We start from the raw sequence: 20714 nt of genomic DNA, 5'->3' as shown, positions 1-20714 counted from the left end.
ATAATCTCCTTGCAATAAATTCTAGGGATAAAATTACCTAGGAGAGTTTGTTTTTAAATTGTTTGCTCAAATTATTTGCCTGTTTTTCTGATGAGGTATTATTTGTTTTCTTGGTTAGCAAAAGCTGTCTTAAATGTGCTATTTGACAAAAAAAAAATCATAAAAATGAAAACTAACTTTAAACATTTATTTAAATGGTTTTCAACCTCTGTTGAAGCCACGGTTTTTTCTGAAAGCATTATAAATGCTTTATTTGCAGTAGATAATTTTCTTGAGTTGCTTTTCATTAATTCCTTCTAAATCAAAGCAAGCATAAGTATTGTGATCTTAATACCTCAAAGTATCTTTTTAAAAATTTGAAAATATTTCATCATTAATGACTGTGTATTGCAGTATGCTGTTTTTCAAACTGCAGGTTGCAACCATTAGTGGATCATGAAACCAATTTAGTAGTTCCCAACAAGCATTTTAAGGAAATCAGAACAGAATATATAAAAACACATGATCTTTTGCAAGGGTATTATTTCATGAACTGTTTGTTTAGCTATTTTACAAAGTATATGTGTGCTGGGTCATGGTGTAGAATGGAATTCATACTGAGAGTCACAATAAAAAAAAATTTTTTTTGAAGGCCGTTAGTTGGAATGGGTAAGAATAGAGTCTCCGGGCATAGGTCTGATTCTCAGCTCTGCCACGTCACCAGCTTTGTGACCGGGGGTTAGGAACCTAACCTCTCCATACCTTGTCTTTCTGAGGGTAGAGTGGGAATAATGTTAGTATCTACCTTATGAGGCTTCTGGAAAGATCAAATGAGCTAATCAAAGTAAGTGCTTAAAGTAAACATTAGCTACTGTTATTAATAAGGTCATTAATATAGGTTCATTGTTCATTATAGACCATTTAAAAAATACATCGGAAAAGGTTCCCCAGGGGCGCCTGCGTGGGTCAGTCGGTTAAGCGTCTGCCTTCAGCTCAGGTCATGATCTCAGGGTCTTGGGATCGAGCCCTGCATCGGGCTCCCTGCTTGGGGGGGAGCCTGCTTCTCCCTCCCCCCCTCCCCCCCCGCTCATGCTCTCTCTTTCTTAAATAAATAAATAAAATCTTAAAAGATTTCACATCCTACTGAGGTAACCACTGGAAGAATCTTTTCCCATTACTACCTTAGGAATATAGAAAATTTAATGACACAATCTTTAGTAGTTTGATGAGAATTCTGCATTCACTTATGTGGTCTCAGGAGAAAAGCTTTAAATATCAACGACCTGAACATGTCCAGAAATTTGGGCATGTAAATATAAACTTGAGATAAGCTAAACCGGGTTCACTAACGATAGAGCGAAGCCCAAGCCACTTTCTTGAATAAAGACGAAGGAAATGGGGTCAAGAAGTCTGGGGGTGGCTGTTTGGTTTATTCCTAATGTTGAATGCGGAGATCCTTTGTGTTGCCCTCATAAGTCCTACTCAAGGGAGGCTGACCAAGTACAGAGTCCTTTTTATAACTTCTCCCCAGGTCTCCTCAGCCCTTCTGTGACCCTAAACCCCATGTAGGTGCCCATAAATTCTTGCATTTACCTTGTTAGCTCCCCTCTCCCCTGAGCCCTGGACTTACAGATCCAACTTTCTACTTTACTTCTCTTCTTGGAAATTGCATAGGCCTTTTAAAGTCAACATACCTAAATAGCATTTGATCTTTTCTTTTCGCCACCGAAACTAGTTCTTCCTCGGGTCTCTCCTGCCATCAGTGAGCATCGCTCAGCTGCTGGAGCCCCAAACTGGAGAGTGTCTCTGGCTTTTCTTGCTTCTCCTGTACCCCTAGTGCCATCAGCAGCTCCTGTCAGCGGTGCCTCCAGACTATGTCTCCCCGCACCCCTGCATCCCTGCAGTCCCCGCGTGGGGCTGACCAGCCGCTGCCCGCTGGGAACTGTGCGGACCTGCTCCCGCTCTTGAGCCCCGCACTTGGGGTGATGTGTCGTTAACACACAGCAAGCATGTCCCCTGACTGAAAAGCATGAGTAACCTCCCGTGTCACTTAGGATACAAATCACACTCCTTACCCCAGCCTAAGAGGCCCCACTGCCCTTCTTCTACCAAATTTCTCACCATTCTTTCTCTCACTTTGGCCCCACTGGCCTTTTCTCAAGAGCTGACCTCACCCAGAATTTTTACTTTGAGACTTCATACACACTTCACATGTTTCTCTGCCTGGGACACCCCCTCTGTCCTTTCTCCTGTACATGGGATTTTCATCTGCCTAGGCTCAGGTTATGTGTTACTTCCTCAGTGACACTTTGCCCAACCACCCAGTCTCTCACTGCCCTGAGCCCTTTAGTCTCCATCACAGCATCCTGTTTCTTTCATTGCATTTATCACAGTATGTTCATTATATATTCCTTCGTTTGCTTCCTCCTCAAAGACTGTGATGGACGATAAAATCATTCCTGTTTTATTCCTCTCTGTATATGAAGTAATGAGTAAAAAGGAAAAAAAGTGGTAAATTTTGGAAGCAACACTCTTAAAAGCCTGCTTATTTCCAACTTTTTTTTTTTTTTTTTTACTTTCCAGTTATTGATGTAGATCTTTCAGAGGATCTTTGAAGTTTTCAGAGTGTATTATCATATTCCATCACTAGGGGGCAGTTATACCTCTCTGATCAAATTCACCTAGTTTATTATCTCAGACCTTGGGTTTTTCCTGCTGTATCATTTATTTCCTTCATGTCTCTTTTGAGGGAAATTATTCAAATTGGGAGATCCTGATAATGTTCACATAAATCTGTATGTATTCTGATTATGTTTATTGACTCCCTATTGTTAATACTGTGTTACTGGCTATGCTAGATCAAACTTTACAAAATTAGATTTTATACTTATATATGGTTTCATATTTTTAATATATAATAGAGTTATTCTCTGGACTCTTGAGGGAAAGGGATTAGGTCGAGGTGGGCAGTCTTCCTTGTTAGCATCATATCTCTACAAAATAATCTTAATATAAGATACACGTGCACACATGTATGCAAAATGATCTTTTCCCTGTTGGCAAACACTCAAATTATGTGAAAGGAAAGGAGCAATAGTCTGTAGATACCTTTCTCTGGGAATTAATATGGCAAGAATTTCTGCGCATTTGCATAAGAACTTAATATTAGCTTTGTAAAAAACAAAAAACAAAACTCAATCTGGGGGTGCCGGGGTGACTCATTCGTTTGCGTCTAACTCTTGATTTCAGCTCAGGTCGTGATCTCAGGATCGTGGGATCGAGCCTGGGCCTAGAGCCTGCTTAAGATTCTCTCTCCCTCTCCCTCACCCCCTTAAAAAACAAACAAAAAAAACCAAACTCAGAAATTTTATTTATTACCAACCTTGAGATTAGCCAATAACCATACTTACTTATTAAGATAATTTTTAAATTATGTGAATTTGAAATTTTGCAGATGAACAGTATTAAGGGTCTTACTTTAGCAAAATCAGAAGTACTGTGAAAACTGAAAGTTTGTCACAAATCCCATAGTTTCCATGTGATAGGCTGTGTGAACTGTAAATTTTACATTTGTTATTGTAGCTAAAGTGATGCCATCCTTAGTCACTATCATGTAGACTGCTGTTCATAGAAATCTGAATGTCGGTATGATTTTGTTGCCTCTAGTGCTGATATTTTAAACTCTGGTTATAATTGAATATTTTTAAAGCCTGTAACAGTTTCAGCCAAGCATTCATTAAGTGCTAATGCTGAAAAATGCATCTGAAAATCAGTTATTTTGGAATAGAAGTTAGATGTGACGAAAAGCTATGAAGAAAGCCAAAAACCTGTCATGATACGTGTTACTGTTAATTTAAGAGAACTTTTAATCATTAGCCAGAGTGCCGACAAAAGCAGCATAAAGTGTGCATACCTTTAAGTTCATGAAAATTGCTGTATAACCAGGCAAGGATGACAGATAAAATGCTGGCACCAGGGGCTAATACCAATGTGGCTATAATGTGTCCTTAAGTCCAGTTATCGTCTATGCTAAGTATTTTTGATTATTTGAAAGGTGGAGATGGTAATGTAAAAGGTTTTATTTGAAGTGTTCACCTAAGTATATTTTATTATTATTATTTTTAAAGATTTTATTTTAGAGAGAGCTTTTGTTTGGGAAAGTCTTTGTCTCTCTTTCATTTCTGAAGGACAACTTTGTCAGAGTATTTTTGGTTGGAGTTTTTCCTGTCAGCACGTCATATATGTCATCCTGGTATTTCTGGCCTATAAGGTTTCTGCTGAGAAATCCACTGATAGCCTTATGGGGATTCCCTTGCAAATTACAAGCTTTTCTCTTGCTGCTTTTAAGATTCCTTTTGTCTTTGGTTTTTGGCAGTTTTATTTATATAATGTGTCTTGAAGAAGATCTCTTCAAGTTGAGTTTGGGGACTTTTGAGCTTCATGAATTTGCATGTTCAAATCTCTACCAGATTTTGGAAATTGTTTTTTGTTTTTTGTTTTTTTTTAAAGATTTTATTTATTTATTTGACAGACACAGTGAGAGAGGGAACACAAGCAGGGGGAGTGGGAGAGGGAGAAGCAGGCCTCCCGCTGAGCGGGGAGCCCGATGCGGGGCTCGATCCCAGGACCCTGAGACCATGACCCGAGCCGAAGGCAGACGCTTAATGACTGAGCCACCCAGGCGCCCCAAGATTTTGGAAATTCTTAGCCATTACTTCTTTAAATAAGCTTTTTGCTGTCTTCTCCCTCTCTTCTCCATCTGGGAATCTAGGAATTCATGGATTGTTTGTTTCGATGGTCAAAACACCAGTAGATCACATAGGCTTTCTTATGCTTTTCCATTCTTTTTTTCTTTTTTCCCTCTGACTGGAAAATTTCAGAGGTCCTATCTTCTGATTCGCGAATTCTTCATTCTGCCTGGTCCATTGTGTTGTGAATGGTCTCTATTGCATTTTCCATTTCATTCATTGTGCTCTTCAGCTCCAGAATTTCTATTTGGTTCTCTTTCATGATTTCTAGCTCTTTGTTAAACTTACCATGTTGTTCATGCATCGTTTTCCTGATTTCATTGAATTGTCTTTCAGTGTTTTTTCATGGCTCATTGAGTTTCCTTGAAACTATTCTATTTGGAATTCTTTATCAGGTAAATAGCAGATGTTCTTGTCTTTGGGGTCAGTTACTAGAAGATTATTGTGTTCTCTTGGTGGTGTTGTGTTTCCTTGATTTTTCACGGTCCTCAAAATCTCGTGTTGCTGTCTTCACATCTGCAGATAGTCACCTCCTCTAGTCTTCACTGACCGACTTTGGGAGGGAAATTTTTGTCAGCCCTGCTAGGGATTCTGAGGCTTTCTTGGGCCTTCAGTGGATTTACCTGCATGCTTGCTCCCTCTTGTGGCACATTCTTAAGTTTATGTGCCTTCTTGCGGATTCTGCAGCGCCAGGTTGTGTGCTGACAACTTTCCTTTTACTTTTCCAAGGGCAGTCTCTCCCAGGCCCGTAGATTCAGGCTGGCTTTGTGTGCATGCTTACTAGTCGTATGCATATGCTCACTCTTGGTACCCTTGGGAGTGTGCACCGGGAGTTGGCCACAGGGTCAAAGGGAGCAGTAAGTAGGAATGAGTCGTGGGTGCACGAGACCACTTAGATGAGTCTCACAGGCATTATGCTGAGTGAAAGAAGCCAGTCTCAAAAGGTTACATACTGTATGTTTATATTTATACAACATTCTGAAAAGACTAAACTATAGGATGGAGACCAGATCAGTGGTTACCAGGGGTTAGGGATGGGGGAGGTGTGACCCCAAAGGAGCAATCCAAGGGAATTTTTGGGGGTGATGAAATTGTTCTGTATTGTGATTGTGGTGGTGGTTATACAAACTAAAAATGTGTTAAAATTCATACAACTATATCCCAAAAGGGCAAAAGTCAGGTGCTTACTATTTGGGGGACTACCTTTAACTGTAAGACCAGGAACCTATTAAATTGGAAGAAATTGCCATCAAGAAATAATTTTTTATGAGATGAAAAAAGAACAAAAAAAAGGAGTAATCTTTTTTCTAAAATAGCCTCTTGTTCTTCTCACAGTTTTAGGCTTTTTAAAAAAAATGTATTTTTTCCTCCTAAGTACTTTTTTCAGAGACATGTCTTCACTATTTTCTATAAGTTTTCCTTTTTTTTTTTTAAAGTAGTACATACAGGATAAATCTCAAAAAAAAAATAATGCTCAGATTGTTTTATTATATTGGGGGTTTTGTAGGATTGTTTCTTCTAATAAGTGATTCATGAGGTCTTGTGAATCTTTGCTGTAGAATTTTTTTCAAAAGCGACACTTAGAGCACAACATGACTGTGTGTTTGTCTGGTGCAGTGTTAGCCATCTGATACTGGCTGAGTTGATTTCATTCTGAGTCTAAAGGTCTCTATTATATTTGATTTCTTCCTAATCCAAAGAATAAGAAAAGCACACCTGTTGACAGCTTATGGCAGACAAAGTTTGGAAGAGACCATAAAATAAGGGGTGATCATGAATGTAGTGCATTGATTTAAAGAGTAAACACAAGACTAGAATGTATAATAGGAACTTAGCTCGTAGGAACCAAAAGTTTAATCTTCTGTATATACGCAACCTTTGTCCAGTCCTTATTAGAATCCTCTTCAGGTCTGAGTTTGGCAACTTAAGCAAGATGTGGAAACAGTTGGCAAATTTCCTGAGAAGGCAATGAAAATTATACTAGAGAATGAAAATAAAACCTTTAAGAGAAGGTTAAAAGAATTCAAGTTTCCTAGGGAAGAGAGTTGAAAGCATATGAAGAGCTGGAACATGGTTGGTAACTCTTCATTTCATCTGACCAGGTGGTGCAAAAAGGAATGTCCTGAATTTTTCCAGAGGGATTTATTGGGCATATGAACTTTTCTCTCCATTCCAAGATGATTGAGACCATATTGTACGCACTCTCCTCTTCCCTGGGCTTTTCTCACATTGCACCTCTCTGGCTCTCTCTCTACTATTTGGAACATTCTTATTTTGACTCCCTTTCTAGGAGGGGGTCTCTCCTTGGCTCTCTCTACTTCCTTCCATCTTTTTACCCCCCCCCGGTGAAATCTCATGGTTTTTGCTTCTGTCTTATTCATCTCATATCCATCCTTTACACACAGCCACCAGTGAGATCTCTCCAAAATAAGACATGCCACGTCATTTTCCTGCGCAAAATCCTTTAGCAGCTTCCCGTAACCTACAGCAGGTTCATAACCACCACCTCTCCAGGGGCTGAATCTGGGAGAGGACAGGTGGAGGGACAGGTGTCCATAACCCCCTAGACACTCTCATCTCTGTGGCAACCCACCGTGAAAGATGTTTGGTTACCTGAGCATGTCAGCTACCTACCCAGTGTGTCGGGAGACAAGGTGGAGAAGAATAATGGGCTAATGGAGCAAGTTCAAGCTCCTTAGGAGAACATGGGAGACCTTCCATGCTCGGTCCATTGCTTCTGCAGGCTCCACACACCTCATCCTGCCTGGAACTGTGATTTCTGTTTTCTTGCATCTTCTGTCACACATGGCCTTCCATTGTCAGGATTCAGTTTTTTTCAATAACATTAACTCTGAAGGGAAGTATAAGCTTTTTAAATTAAGAAAGTTGCTTGAAATATCTTGTAAGGATTGTTTGACTTACATTTTAAAGACAAAAGGAGGCTGGATTTCCTGATTTTTGTCCTACAGTATCTCTAGAGGGATTTGCCATTTTAGTTTTGAGTTTGTCTTGACTGGGTATCATTGAGATGAAAAGAGGAATCAAGATAAGTATATGTTTATTGAATACTACTGAACAAGCCATTAAGAATTGTAGTTCTTGGGTGCCTGGGTGGCTCAGTTGGTTAAGCGACTGCCTTTGGCTCAGGTCATGATCCTGGAGTCCCGGGATCGAGTCCCACATCGGGCTCCCTGCTTGGCAGGGAGTCTGCTTCTCCCTCTGATCCTCCCCGCTCTCATGCGCTCTCTCTCTCTCTCTCAAATAAATAAATAAAATATTGAAAAAAAAAAAAGAATTTTGGTTCTCTGTGGGGTCATAACATATTGGGGCCACAAGTCCTTAGAAATCATCTACCTCAGTCATTATACAGATAAAAAAAAAAAAAGGAGGCCCTTGAGAGAATTGTCTGGGATACAGGAGACAGTGTGGTGGGTCTTCAGGGTCACACTATAGCAATTTTCCTTTCAGTGCAGGAATTTTTGAACTTGAGATATATATATGAAGCCCCCCTCTCTTTTAAGTAAAATAGATCCATTTACTTTTTTGTGTGAAATGTTTCAAATTTACACAAAAATAGAAAAGTCAGCTACTTGTTCAATTAACCAGTTGGTGTGTGTATATATTTGTGTGTGTGTGTGTATGTGTATATATATTTCACTTGAGAGAGAGACAGAGAGAGAGAGCATGTGGAGAAGAGGGGCAGAGGGAAAGAAACTCAAGCAGACTCCATGCAGAGCACGGAGCCTGACGTGGGGCTTGATCCCACAACCCTGATATCATTACCTGAGCTGAAACCAAGAGTTGGATGCCCAACCGACTAAGCCACCCAGGCGCCCCTATGTATATGTTTATTAGATTATGTATATTTAATATTTAAGGTGACTTAGATTATGGAGTGGCAGGAACTAGTTATCTTCAACAGCGGGAAACTTAGTTGAAGTTGTGACTCATCTCTAACTAGCAATATGACCTTTAGTATTTAACTTCTTGGGTTTAATTCCTGTTGTATTTAAAAAGAAAGTTGAATTAGTTTAAGATTCCTTACAACTTCCAACTAACGGTATTAACACATAATAATAATACCAGTACATGATTAATGACAACAACAACAATAATACACTTGTATCGGGCTTACTACCTATCTATCATGGTCGCAAGCACATATGTTAAGTAAACACTCGTATGTGATTCTTGCAACTACCATGTGAGGCTGGTATAGTTACTAGGGAGGGAACTGAGGTGTGGAGGGTAAAGTAGGTCGAGGTGATGCTGGAATTGAAGCCTGAGAGTCTGGCTCCAGAGCCCACCTGTAACTCCTGTACTTCACCATATGGTCTCTCTCTACTTAATCCTGTTGCTGCTTTGAATTAGATTTGGTAAAAATGGGAAGTCTCTCATTTCTTTCTTGATTTTTTTTTTTTTTAGATAATAAAGTGAATGACAAATGCTTATATTATGAGGGAACAACTCTTGTTAAAATGATTAATTCATTTGGAGGAAAATTAAGCAGGTTACTCGTTATTGATAACAGTTATATATTTTATGTATTGTTTATTGACCAAAAGAGAATCTAAATCAAACTGAAGTTACTCCTAGGACTCTAGGAGTATTTAAATAACTTAAAAATTATTTAAAAAACAAGCCAGAATAACTTTTTCAGGTGGAATTTAACCAGAACATGATTCTGTGTAATTCTGTTTTGTCAGATCCTTCTTTGGACTCCCATTTTTGAAAGACAAGCTCAACCAGACTGGGGGAATGGGATTTAGAGCTGTTTTTATGTAAGACAAACTTGAAGTAGCTAGGTATGCTCAGCCTGGAGAGGGACATTCTCAAATATATGAAAAGCTGTTGTTTAGAAGAAAGATTCACTAAATGAACTGTTAATAAAATTCTTACAAGAACAGAGTAGAAAAGTGGTTGCCAGGGGGTGGGGAAATAGGGAGAGGTTGGTAAAAGGATACAGACTTGCAGCTGTAAATGAATAAGATCTGAGGATTTAATGTGTAACGTGGTGATTATGACTGATAACAGCTGATAACTGACATTTGCTAAGAGAATAGAGCTGAAATGTTCTCACCAAAAAACCACAAAAAAGATAGATCTATGAGGTGGTGGGTGTATTAATGAATTAGGTGGGGGGGATCCTTTCATGTTGTGTACATATAGCAAATCACGATGCACAGTGGGGTGGGTGGGGGGAAGAAGGACTGGACTCTATGGGATAGACTTGGATCAGTAGCTAGAAGTTACAGCGTGACAGGCTTCGCTGGGCAGAAGCCCAGTGCGGAACTGGCTGGCTGACACTGTGTAGCTCTGTCAGGAGGTTTTCAAGCAGAGGCTAGGTAACCCCTGCGACAGAGATGTTGTGGAGCAGATCCAGTCATGGTTTGGTTGCGCTCGACTTTTCAGTTCCCCTTTCACAGTCCTGGCATGTAATAGGCACTCAGAAAATAACTGGCAAATTAATAACTTAAAAAACAGGACAGGAGAAATAGTCTTATCTCATTATTTTAAAGCCAATATAATTCTTAAATGACTTACTTGATTCTATCTTGATTACGAGGAGAGATCGAGAGGGAGAAATATTTAATTTGATTTAGACATAGGTTTGGTTGCTTTCTAATTCTTCTCATACACCACAAGGCTTCATCAGTTGTGTTCAGCTCTCCAGAATAAAGGTAAATAACTTACACTATTATATAAATTATTATTATGTAAGTTTAAAAATGCATACATTGTTCTATGCATGCATGTCTGAATTTATTAACTTGTAAGCTCTTTGATACTAACATTGTGTATTTTTGTGTTTCCCTTCACAGCACTTAGCTCAGAACCTTTTTGAAACCATATATGAAAGTGATTTCAAATTGTGTGTGTGCTCAGGGCAGGAGGGGTGGCGGGGTTTTCCCAAAATCTCATTATTATTCAGAAATAAAGTCCTACCATTTCTGTATGCTAATGCTGATTCTAAAATTTAGCAATAATTAGTTCAAACTAGATCTGAATTGTGTTTAATGTAGGGGGAGTGTGTTCAATGTGTGTTGCTCTCGTAGGTGCATGTGAGGGAACCTTGGCCTGCTCCACCTGTCACCTCATCTTTGAAGAGCACATATTTGAGAAGTTAGAAGCAGTCACTGATGAGGAGAATGACATGCTCGATCTGGCATATGGACTAACAGATAGGTAAGATTTTAGGACCACTTCAGCTATACTAATAATCTGGGAAGATAAAGTTTTGAGTAGTTCGTATCTGAGACCAGACCCACGCATAGAAGAGTGATCTCCTGGCACAGATAGATAACAGTCACAAACTTTGAATATCAAATGTGGGACTTTTTTTTGTTGTTGTTCTCACTCTACAGTTTTCACCTTTATGAAACTTTCCTTTCTGCTAAAGTAAAAAAAAAAAAAATCCATTGAAGGTATAGAAGGTGTAAGTTCTAGATCCTAATAAATCTTCTTTAGTCTATTTTTATTCCAGGGATTAATATTTATCACAATTTAATGAGTTGGGATTCAATTTAATGCTTTTTATGGTGTTCTTGAAGGACAGATTTGATAATTGGATGAAATTATCATGGGAAGTTTTACCTACTTGAAAGAATTTTTAAAGAAACTTCATATATAATAGTAACTATATTAAAATGAATAGTTCTGTTTCTAAGTGTACCTTAATAGTAATTTAATCAGAGCTTATTCTTGATATTAATAATAGGTAGAATACTCTTAAAAGTAGTAAGATTTATAGTAACAAGTGATATTGAGTGATACTTTATTTTTAAAAATTACCTGTCTTTTGGTTGGAGTCAGAGGAGGTAGCTAGTTGAGTTACTATTTCAAGGGGGCAAGATCATGAGGACTTAATTAAGGTTGGCTTTGGCGTTTGACCATAATTTGGTGACCCTCATGAAAAATAATTGTTTAAGAAATTAAAAATAATAGTAATAACAATAGCTTGATATTGTATATATTATATAATCATAATTTTGTTAAATCCTTAACATCAACCATCTTATTTAATCTGCCCGAAAATGTTTAGGTCATTAGTATTTATTTAGAGGTGAAGATCACTTTATTCCCTTTTGTGGTTCATTTCCCCGTTGGTGGCAGTGAGACTGGTACCCCAGCAGGAGAACCTGGGAAAACAGGGTCTCTTTAGGCTTCAGAGCAAAGTGGACTGTAGCTGCCACGGCCCCGTCCCCCCCTTCCCATCTTCAGGTGCCACATTCTCTGTCGACACCTGTTTTTGGGAGGAGTAGCACACAGAACGCACCCAATGACTGTCGTGGGGAAAGAGAACAGTGCTTCTCACAGGGAGCACTTATAAATCACTGGGGCATATCTGGAATGAAAATAAGTTTGCTCAAAGCCAGTAACCACATCTAAATGATTTCTGGGGTACCACAGAGTTCCACAACAAAGACACAAGGAAATTCTGTCTTTTGGTTCCTGCAGGTCTTTTAAAGTTAAGTGCTATGTAAATGTCTTTAATTTTTAAGATAAAACACTTTGTTTAATGTTTATTATAGGGTATTCTTCACCTTGATTACTAATGGACTGGTGATACACGGGCTCACACGGCACTTACAGTGGTTACTGGTCACCTTTTTCCTGTATCTCCAGGGCCTGATTCACCATAGGGCATCACCAACTAGTTGTGAAATTAATGGTCGATAGAAGGAGAAATTCAGGAATTTACCTGTGAATCAGTATTTGATGATAGTCATTGCCTGGCACCACCAATTTCCAGGGGTAATGTACACAGAGGCCTCAGTTTCTGTAGTTGTAAGATGCGGATGAGAATAGTACCTGCCTCATTGGGTTGTCGTGGGAAGCTCTTAGAACAGCGTCTGGGGGAGAAAGCACTTGTTAAATAGTTTTTAGCATTGTAATGATAAAAATATCAGTGTATGTGCCGGATACTTACTATCATGCCTAGGTACTTGACAGTGATTATTTCTACCCTTCAGGGTTAGGCAGTATCATCACCGTTTCGTAGGTAGAAAAATAAGGCTTAACTATGAGATATGCTTAAGGCCACACAGCTAGAGAATGACAGAGCCCTGGTGTGAATCGGTTATACTGGGCCCCACAGTCGTTTGATCTTGTACTTCTCTGAACTGAAAACCAACCCTTAGGGGTAAAGTAACCCCCCACCCCCAGTGTATTTCCACTGTTGGGTATAGATGGCAAAGGGCACTGGAGAACATACCGTCCAGGTTTGCACAGTGTCAGAATTTTTTGGAACTCCGGGTGAAATCAAGGCCACCTCGTGGTCTGTCTCCTGGTCTGCAGGTATAGACACTTTCTCCCTGGGCTGGACGTCCAGCAAGGAGGTGGAGGGGGAGGGGAGAACAGAGCCGCAGGGCACAGCTGCCTTGTCTCCCTGGGTTCCCGTAACATGCTTCCTGTTCTCTCTCTGCGCTTGCTGTAAGCGGCCCCTTCACCAACAGCTGTGTCTCCATCTCTGTCTCGCTTACTCCATTAAAAGTGCCTTACTGGCATTATTTTGTCTTGATGGGAACACCAGGAATAGCCAGCAGTCTCCCTAGGACTCGCCACAGTCCACATGAATTGTCTAAATTGGCTCGCCACATTTCTGTCCTGCAGACAGAACTAAAGGCATAATTGAGTACTGTCAGGGCTATTTGTAATCAGCAAATAGGAATTACTGGTAGAAGGGGATTTTTTCTATCAGAAGTCAGTATTTCCTATGGTCATACGTACTCCCTTGCTCAAAAACTTCCCAGTGGTCCCTCATTGCTCACACTTTCTTTGGTGTTCAGAGCTGTCTGTGGCCTGGTGGCCGTTCTAGCCCATCACCCTCCCTGCACAGTAGCCAAGCCAAGTGGAAGACCCACATTGCCTCAGACATGCCCTGAATCCCTGTTACCCTTGCCGCACATGCCTTCCTCCTTTAGCTTTTATTAAATATTACATCCTCCCCCTCTTTAAAGCCCATTCCAAGTACCATCTCCCCTGGCCAGAAGGAAGTGCTTTCTTCTTTCTTCTCAGACCTTCTGGCTTTCTCTCTCTGTAGCATTGGTCACAATCTCACAGGTTAATTATCTGCAAATGTGTCTCATCTCTTCTGATTGATTGAAAGTTCCCTCCTTCATACTGATATTGGTAGTTAATTCCCACAGCAGTCCTATGAGGAACCTGCTTACTCTTCAGCTTTAGGATTAGGTTAGGAAAGCTGCCTGTGAATGTGCCCTGTGCAGCGCTGGGTTCTGGCCCACTGGCTGGTTGGCTGTACCCTGCTGCTGCCTCCTTACCGCATCCCGGGCACCCCCCACCCAGCGATGGAAGTGAGGTGCTGTTCTTTGCACACCCACTGATGCTCAGTAAATGCTGGATGGGTACATTAATGAAACCAAGACCTGCATGCCGTATTCCATCAAAGTGTAGGCAATTTGACTCTAACACTAATATATTTGTTTTTATGTGCCTCAAAGAGAAAAGCACTGCTGATTGAAATACTGGTACAAAGTTATCACTTGACATTTTGTGCATATTAAAAGAGCTTTTTAGGGCGCCTGGGTGGCTCAGTTGGTTAAGCGACTGCCTTCGGCTCAGGTCATGATCCCGGAGTCCCGGGATCGAGTCCCACATCGGGCTCCCTGTGCGGCAGGGAGTCTGCTTCTCCCTCTAACCCTACCCCCTCTTGCGCTCTCTCTCTCACTCTCTCAAATAAATAAATAAAATCTTAAAAAAAAAATAATAGAGCTTTTTATACTTATCTAGACATAGCTTTGTACATCACTGTTAAAAAAGTAAAATATAAATAAAATAAAATTGGTAGTAATTCCGAAGGAAAAAAAAAGAAAATGGTATTACAGTTCTTTCAATGACAAATACTTGCTTTACTCATACCAGATTTATGTCCTGCTGTGTATGCTTCTGTATTTGTAACTTTCATTGTCTTTTTGGACTTATTTTGAGTGATAATTAAATTCCCACGTGGAGTATGAACACCCTTCCAACAACTCAGTTGAAAAGACACACGTCAAACACTGAGTTCGCAGCTCTGACGGGACTGCCGCCTCCCAGTGCAGCTGTGATCGTCAGAAGCCACTGATTTTAAGACGCATCTTAAAATGTGGCAAAAATATGCATCTGGTAGTTGATGACTTAAGTCTATGTATTTATTTCAAATTTCTTGTTTTAATGGTTTTACAAAGGGTAGCTTTCTTTTCTCGTCCATGTGGTTTCAAAGCCTGGGGGGATTGATGAATCATTCTCCTGGTGTTGCTCAAACCTCTGTTCTCTTCTCCACTGTCGGGCCTTCTGATGATTTCATTGCTCATCAGCCCTTTCACCGAAACACAGTAGCTGTAGGAGATGCTAGAGACTGAAGAAAATGCTTCGGCACACCGTGCTTTGTGTTCTGTTTCACATTGACATTTCCATGTAGCCTCTTGTTTTGAAAGGGTTGGGTATATGTGTTTCGACATAATGGAAATTTAAAAGGTAAGTAAATCCTTCACTGCTTTGGGTAAGAAAATGTCCTGTTAACTGCATTGCCTTGTGAATGATACATGCTTAATCCTAAACCATACTTCTCCCTTTTTTATGCAGATCTCGGTTGGGCTGCCAAATCTATTTGACAAAGTCTATGGACAATATGACAGTTCGAGTACCTGATGCTGTGGCCGATGCCAGACAAGCCGTGGATGTGGGCAAGAACTCCTAAGCAAGAATAAATTGGAATATTTTCACAAAATTTTACCTATTTTTATAATTATTATTTCTTAATGTAATTACGTGAGAACATTGGTGAAGGGGTTTATTATTATGATTAGCCTTACCACTTTAATTGACCTTCCATAACTCCTGCATTTTGTAGTTCTAAAAGTATGCAGTCTTTATTTTGGTTAACTTATAAAAAGCAAATCAAATATTAGAAAATACTTAGTATTATAGAACCTTATATATTTTACCTTATGTTTGCTTAGCAACTTTAGCAAGATATTTTTACCTAAATCTTATGCCTAATTACGTGTAAGTTAGGTTAAAAAAAGGTATTATTTTCCCTGTTAGATGTGGGTGAAGGCAGAGATCTAAAATGGCATATCTAGAGCCATAGAACAAATTAGAAAATAGGTACTAGAACCCATATCTTCTTACTCCAAGTTATGTGTTCAGACTGAAACTAGAAAAATTAGGAATATAATGGACAAAAGTAATCGCTCAGTAAACCGCTCAATTTCAAAGACTATTACTGCCTTCTAAATAAATATTTCAGAATTTTGATCCAGTGAAAAGTGCTGGGGGCTGACTTCCAAGAGCCAGCACCTGTGAGGGGGCTCAGGGGCCAGACAGAAGCAGGGTCTTAGTTCTGCAAGTCACGCACTATCACTCCTGCCTCTTCTTTCCATGAACAGTGAGGCACTGAGTCTGGCCCATCATTTGAAGAGAGGGTGTCAGAGAACTTGCAGACATGGTGAAAGTCACCACAGTAATCCTTACTTTGAGGTTAGCTTTCTGGTGCATTACTGCCTGAGAAGACTGGCCTTCTAACAGTGTTCTAAACGTTTCAAGAAGGGCTGGATTTCGCTCTTACATTGCATTTTGAAAGATTCTTTATTATGATGGTTCATTGGTTTTATTCTATAACTCCCCCAACAGTTTTCTTCCTGACAGTTGGTTAAAATCTGAGAGAATAGTGATGGGTTCCCTTTCAATGCTGTATAATTTTAGTTAACATTTCTCTGCATTTTGCCATCAAGAAAGGCAGCTTCCTTTGGCATAACAGTATATATAATTGTTGGTTACGGGCTAACTCTTAATATTGTATTTGGTTTTCACAAATAAAACCAACCTGTAATTAACATAAGTAATTCAGAACTGGTGAATTAGTTTTTCAAGTGAATGATTATAAGAATTTTGAAAACCTCTTGCCTAACTTTCGCTGTGAAAATATTGTCTAATTTTTGTCTTAAAGGACAGTTTTCTTATTTTCTTTATAACTACTTAAGTATGGTGATCCATGTGGTTTCTGTCGTAGTCATTTAGCATTTATCAGAACAATTACATTTTGCTTAAAAAATTGTTTTCTAAGGGGGAACTTAGATTCATTATATGTTTTCCCATCTTTTTCTTCTTTTTTACAACTATTTTAATTGGTGTCCTGCTCTTAAACTCCCTCAAATTTTGTGGTCAACCACATTTTGGATCAGAATTTGTTAGATGGATTTCTATATTTATAGGCTAACTTATCACTCTATAAATTAAAAAATAGAAATAATGTGTTGTATGTACATTTCTAAAAATAGTACATGAAACTTTATTCTAAGTGTAAACTATTCAAAGGTATTCAAACATTATACACAAACTTTGTTTCCTATTAGAGAAATATTTAAGAATAGAAATATGATCTTGGTTAAGCAACAACAGGATTCCTTTCATGTGTCAACACATCACATGATATCAAGTTGTTTTTATCAGATTTTCTTTTGTTTATGTTTCTAGAAACTTAAAAATTAGAAAACCAGCTGGCAGGAGGAAGACATGATCACTTGCAGACACAGAGTGGTTATTTCAGAATAGAAACAGGGGGTTAAAAGATAATTTAAATCTACCAGAGGCCATTGAGGAGCGAAGTAGATGGGAAAGATCTCTGTAGTGAGAGGCGTTACTTCTGCAGAAACTGTTAGTAAGAAATCATCTAATCGGTGACTTCATTCCTCTTTCCTTCTCTCATCTGCCCATCTTATCACCTGAATGTCTTGTCTTTTAATTTTTAGACTTGGTTTGATGTTATAAAATTAAGCAGAGCCACCGTGCCTTTCTGCTTCCCTCGTCTATGAGCCGTTGCTGAAACCATGACCCCTCAGCTTGATTCACCCAGTAGTCTTTATCTCTCCCTCATCTGCCCAAGGCCTCTGCCTTGGACTGCCCTTTATAGCATTTCCTACATATGGCATTATATAGCTTTCTTACATGCAGCACTTATTACGTGTCCCTTGATAGATTAAGTTTTTAAGAATAAGGACTGGGTCGTGTTCAGCTTTGTAACTGCAGTGTCTTATCGCGGTATTTATCCCACAATAGGTATATAATAAATACTTGAGTTGAACAAAACGGGATCTTAAAAGAATATGCTTCCAGCATCTTGCTCTGTGGCAGTCTCCTGTTATGGATACGACTGCATGAGCTCAATATAGGCCTATATACTGAGCCTGCCTCTTTACTCCAACTTAACAGAAATCAGTACATACCTGTTTTCCTGAGAGATCACATAATTTCCACTGTATTAAAAAGGATTGTTCAACTTGTCACCTTTTTAAAACATACCTTGAATGAAATAGCTTTTGAATGAGCTAAAGTCAGGTTGCTCTGCTGGTCTTAGATCTTGTACGTAGGTAGTTCTTGAAATACAAGTGCTGAGATCCTATAGGTGATATATGGTCTCTTTCGCCTTGAGTCATGTGACACCGTCATGACCAAGCCTCCAAATGGGCGCTCCTCCATCTTGGGAATGTCTGCCATCATGTATTTTGGAAGGCCTCAGTGATTTCTCATCAGCCTTAGGCTTCCCATTGGTCCTAATGAGGATTCCTTAAGGCAGTGAAAAAGAGATAGGTAGTTAGTTCACAGACTATTTTCCCAAACCAAGCAAACCAAAGACTGGGAAAATTGAGAAAGACACTCTTCTTAATAGTTTTATTTTAATGTCCTATCTTTAATACAGTCTTACTTTGTTTCCTAACTGAACTCCAAAGACTGAGTACGCCTCAGAGAGATAGCAAGGTAAGGTCTCCTTTGCAGTGAGGGAAAAGCATGGGGTTTATTGTTTGAAGACCTGGATACTGTTTAAAAAATTATCTAAAACTTGGAAATAAAGCAAAAAGATCACAGCAGGTCACTTTAAAGTGGTACTTAGAGGACTGTCTACCTGGGCACTGAGGATCACCTGTTCTTCTAAGATAGGGGCATTAGCAAACTATGTCCTGTAGGTCAAATCAAGCCCACCACCTGTTTTATGTCACTAAGCCTTGGAATGCAGCCATGCTCATCTCATACTTACTTTCTTTTTGGTAGAAAAGGCAACAGAGAGTTATGGTGTCTTGCCTTGTAGGGCATCATCTTGTCTTACAGCTGCCTGAGCAGTCCCCTTCCACACTCTTTTCCACTGCGTGTACATATGTGTGCGTGCGTGTAGTACTTTCTCATGCCCTTCTTTGAACCAGCTTTGTCATTCTGCTGGTCCCCTCATTAATGAGTTAAATAAATCTTTGACATGTGCTCACCATGTATTTGTATGAGAATCCTTTATAATTCATAGAAAATTATACAAAGACCTCTTGAGGCCTATCTGCGCCTCCTCACAAACGTTCCATCTTGAGGCAGTCAAGCCTCTGGTTACATAGGTGGTAAGTAGAGATAATTATACCCAGTACCTCAGCCAAACTACTCTCTCATCTGTGTAATAATATCCTTTGGACAACGTTTTTTAGTTACTTAAAAGATGAGGTGTGTAAACATCTTTAACTGTAAGCACTATGTGGAGTGTAAAGCAGAGCGTTAGTGTAAAACACTGTAAAACTGTGATTGTTGATTATCACTTCTTGACAAAATCTCCACCTTAGGTAATAATGCAGAGGTAGAATTCTTATTATGTAGGAATTGCAGACTGGGGCTCGATTCTTTGACTTTCCCACTTAGAAGACTTATTTTTTTTATTTTTTTAAAGATTTTATTTATTTATTTGACAGAGAGAGACACAGCGAGAGAGGGAACACCAGCAGGGTGAGGGGGAGAGGGAGAAGCAGGCTCCCCACAGAGCAGGGAGCCTGATGTGGGACTTGATCCCAGGACCCTGGGATCATGACCTGAGCCGAAGGCAGTCGCTTAACCGACTGAGCCACCCAGGCGCCCTAGAAGACTTATTTTTAAAAAGCACATGTATACAGAGGATTAATCTTAAGCCTAACTATGATGAATGTGCTAAAATGAACGTGCTTTATTGTAATCTTTTATGTTAGAGAAACAGTCCATTGATAACCACCTGTATTAAGTCCTTGAGCAATAGCGATGGGTTGACAATTTCTAGCCTGTAATAACTACAAAAGGAAGTGGATAACAATACAGCGATGAATGTGGGCTGGAAATAACTCATTGCCTTTTTATTGAAAGAAAAAAATAATGAGCAATTCTAATAAACGTAAAAGAAGGAAAGTACCTGTCGCTGAAAATGGAAATACAAATTGTTTACTTTTTAGAGCAACATCAGTTCTTTCAAACCACAGAGTTCCTGGTAATACTCTAAAACACACTGCCACATGGAAACCTGTTCTGAAAGGGAGAATAGCACTCTACCATGATCAGCTTACCTGTTTCCTGCTAAACTGAGATATACATAGGAATTTAAATACGTTTTGTTTATCAAGCTCAAAAAAATTTTTTTTTTCAATATTTCAAAAATATTTCTAGATAGCCCAATCTGGTTTTTCAAGTATGATCATTGGCTATATCTTGCATGATAGATAAACCATTTCTTGAGCATGAGAGAAAATACTTAGGAGGAAGTTTTAATAATCCCATCAGGGTTCCATTTAACAGAACTCTGCTGTGGGGAAGTAGCACACTCTGGCTGCTCAGTTTTGAGCTGTGTCCTGTACGACCGAGTGAAATTGCCAAAGGATTCCCATATGTACAGTAATTTCAACTGATGTGGTCTACCTAAGATCAGATTTGAATTACAAAATCAACAGTGATGGCTCCTCCCTTTTATTAAAATCCAGTCTCTCCGAACCATGAGAGACTATGGACTCTGAGAAACAAACTGAGGGTTCTAGAGGGGAAGGGGGTGGGGGGATGGGTTAGCCCGGTGATGGGTATTAAAGAGGGCACGTATTGAATGGAGCGCTGGTGTTATATGCAAACAATGAATCATGGAACACTACATCAAAAACAAATGTGGGGCGCCTGGGTGGCTCAGTCAGTTAAGCATCTGCCTTCGGCTCAGGTCGTGATCCC

The 20714-nt window shown here is 39.5% G+C and overlaps 2 protein-coding genes across 2 annotated transcripts in view; one reads left to right on the top strand and one right to left on the bottom strand.

The window, feature by feature from the left end:
• The window catches only part of FDX1 (ferredoxin 1), a 28876-nt gene extending 13420 nt beyond the window's left edge, over positions 1-15456 (top strand). Inside the window, exons 3-4 of the mRNA XM_081799523.1 lie at positions 10784-10913; positions 15312-15456. Of these exons, the coding sequence (XP_081655649.1) occupies positions 10784-10913; positions 15312-15426 (245 nt within the window). The 3' untranslated portion in view covers positions 15427-15456. The remainder of the gene's footprint in view (positions 1-10783; positions 10914-15311) is intronic.
• Positions 15457-18015: 2559 nt separating this feature from the next.
• Positions 18016-20714, bottom strand: part of LOC145716322 (uncharacterized) — a 68509-nt gene continuing 65810 nt past the window's right edge. Inside the window, exon 7 of the mRNA XM_081799524.1 lies at positions 18016-18293. The gene's annotated coding sequence lies outside the window, so the exon portion shown is untranslated. The remainder of the gene's footprint in view (positions 18294-20714) is intronic.

Source organism: Leptonychotes weddellii, chromosome 11, assembly GCF_054177405.1.
Source record: "Leptonychotes weddellii isolate Sample4059 chromosome 11, ASM5417740v2, whole genome shotgun sequence".
In the NCBI taxonomy this organism is placed as follows: domain Eukaryota; kingdom Metazoa; phylum Chordata; class Mammalia; order Carnivora; family Phocidae; genus Leptonychotes; species Leptonychotes weddellii.
Note: the sequence above shows the minus strand (reverse complement) of the source record. Positions and strands in the feature narration are given on the sequence as shown.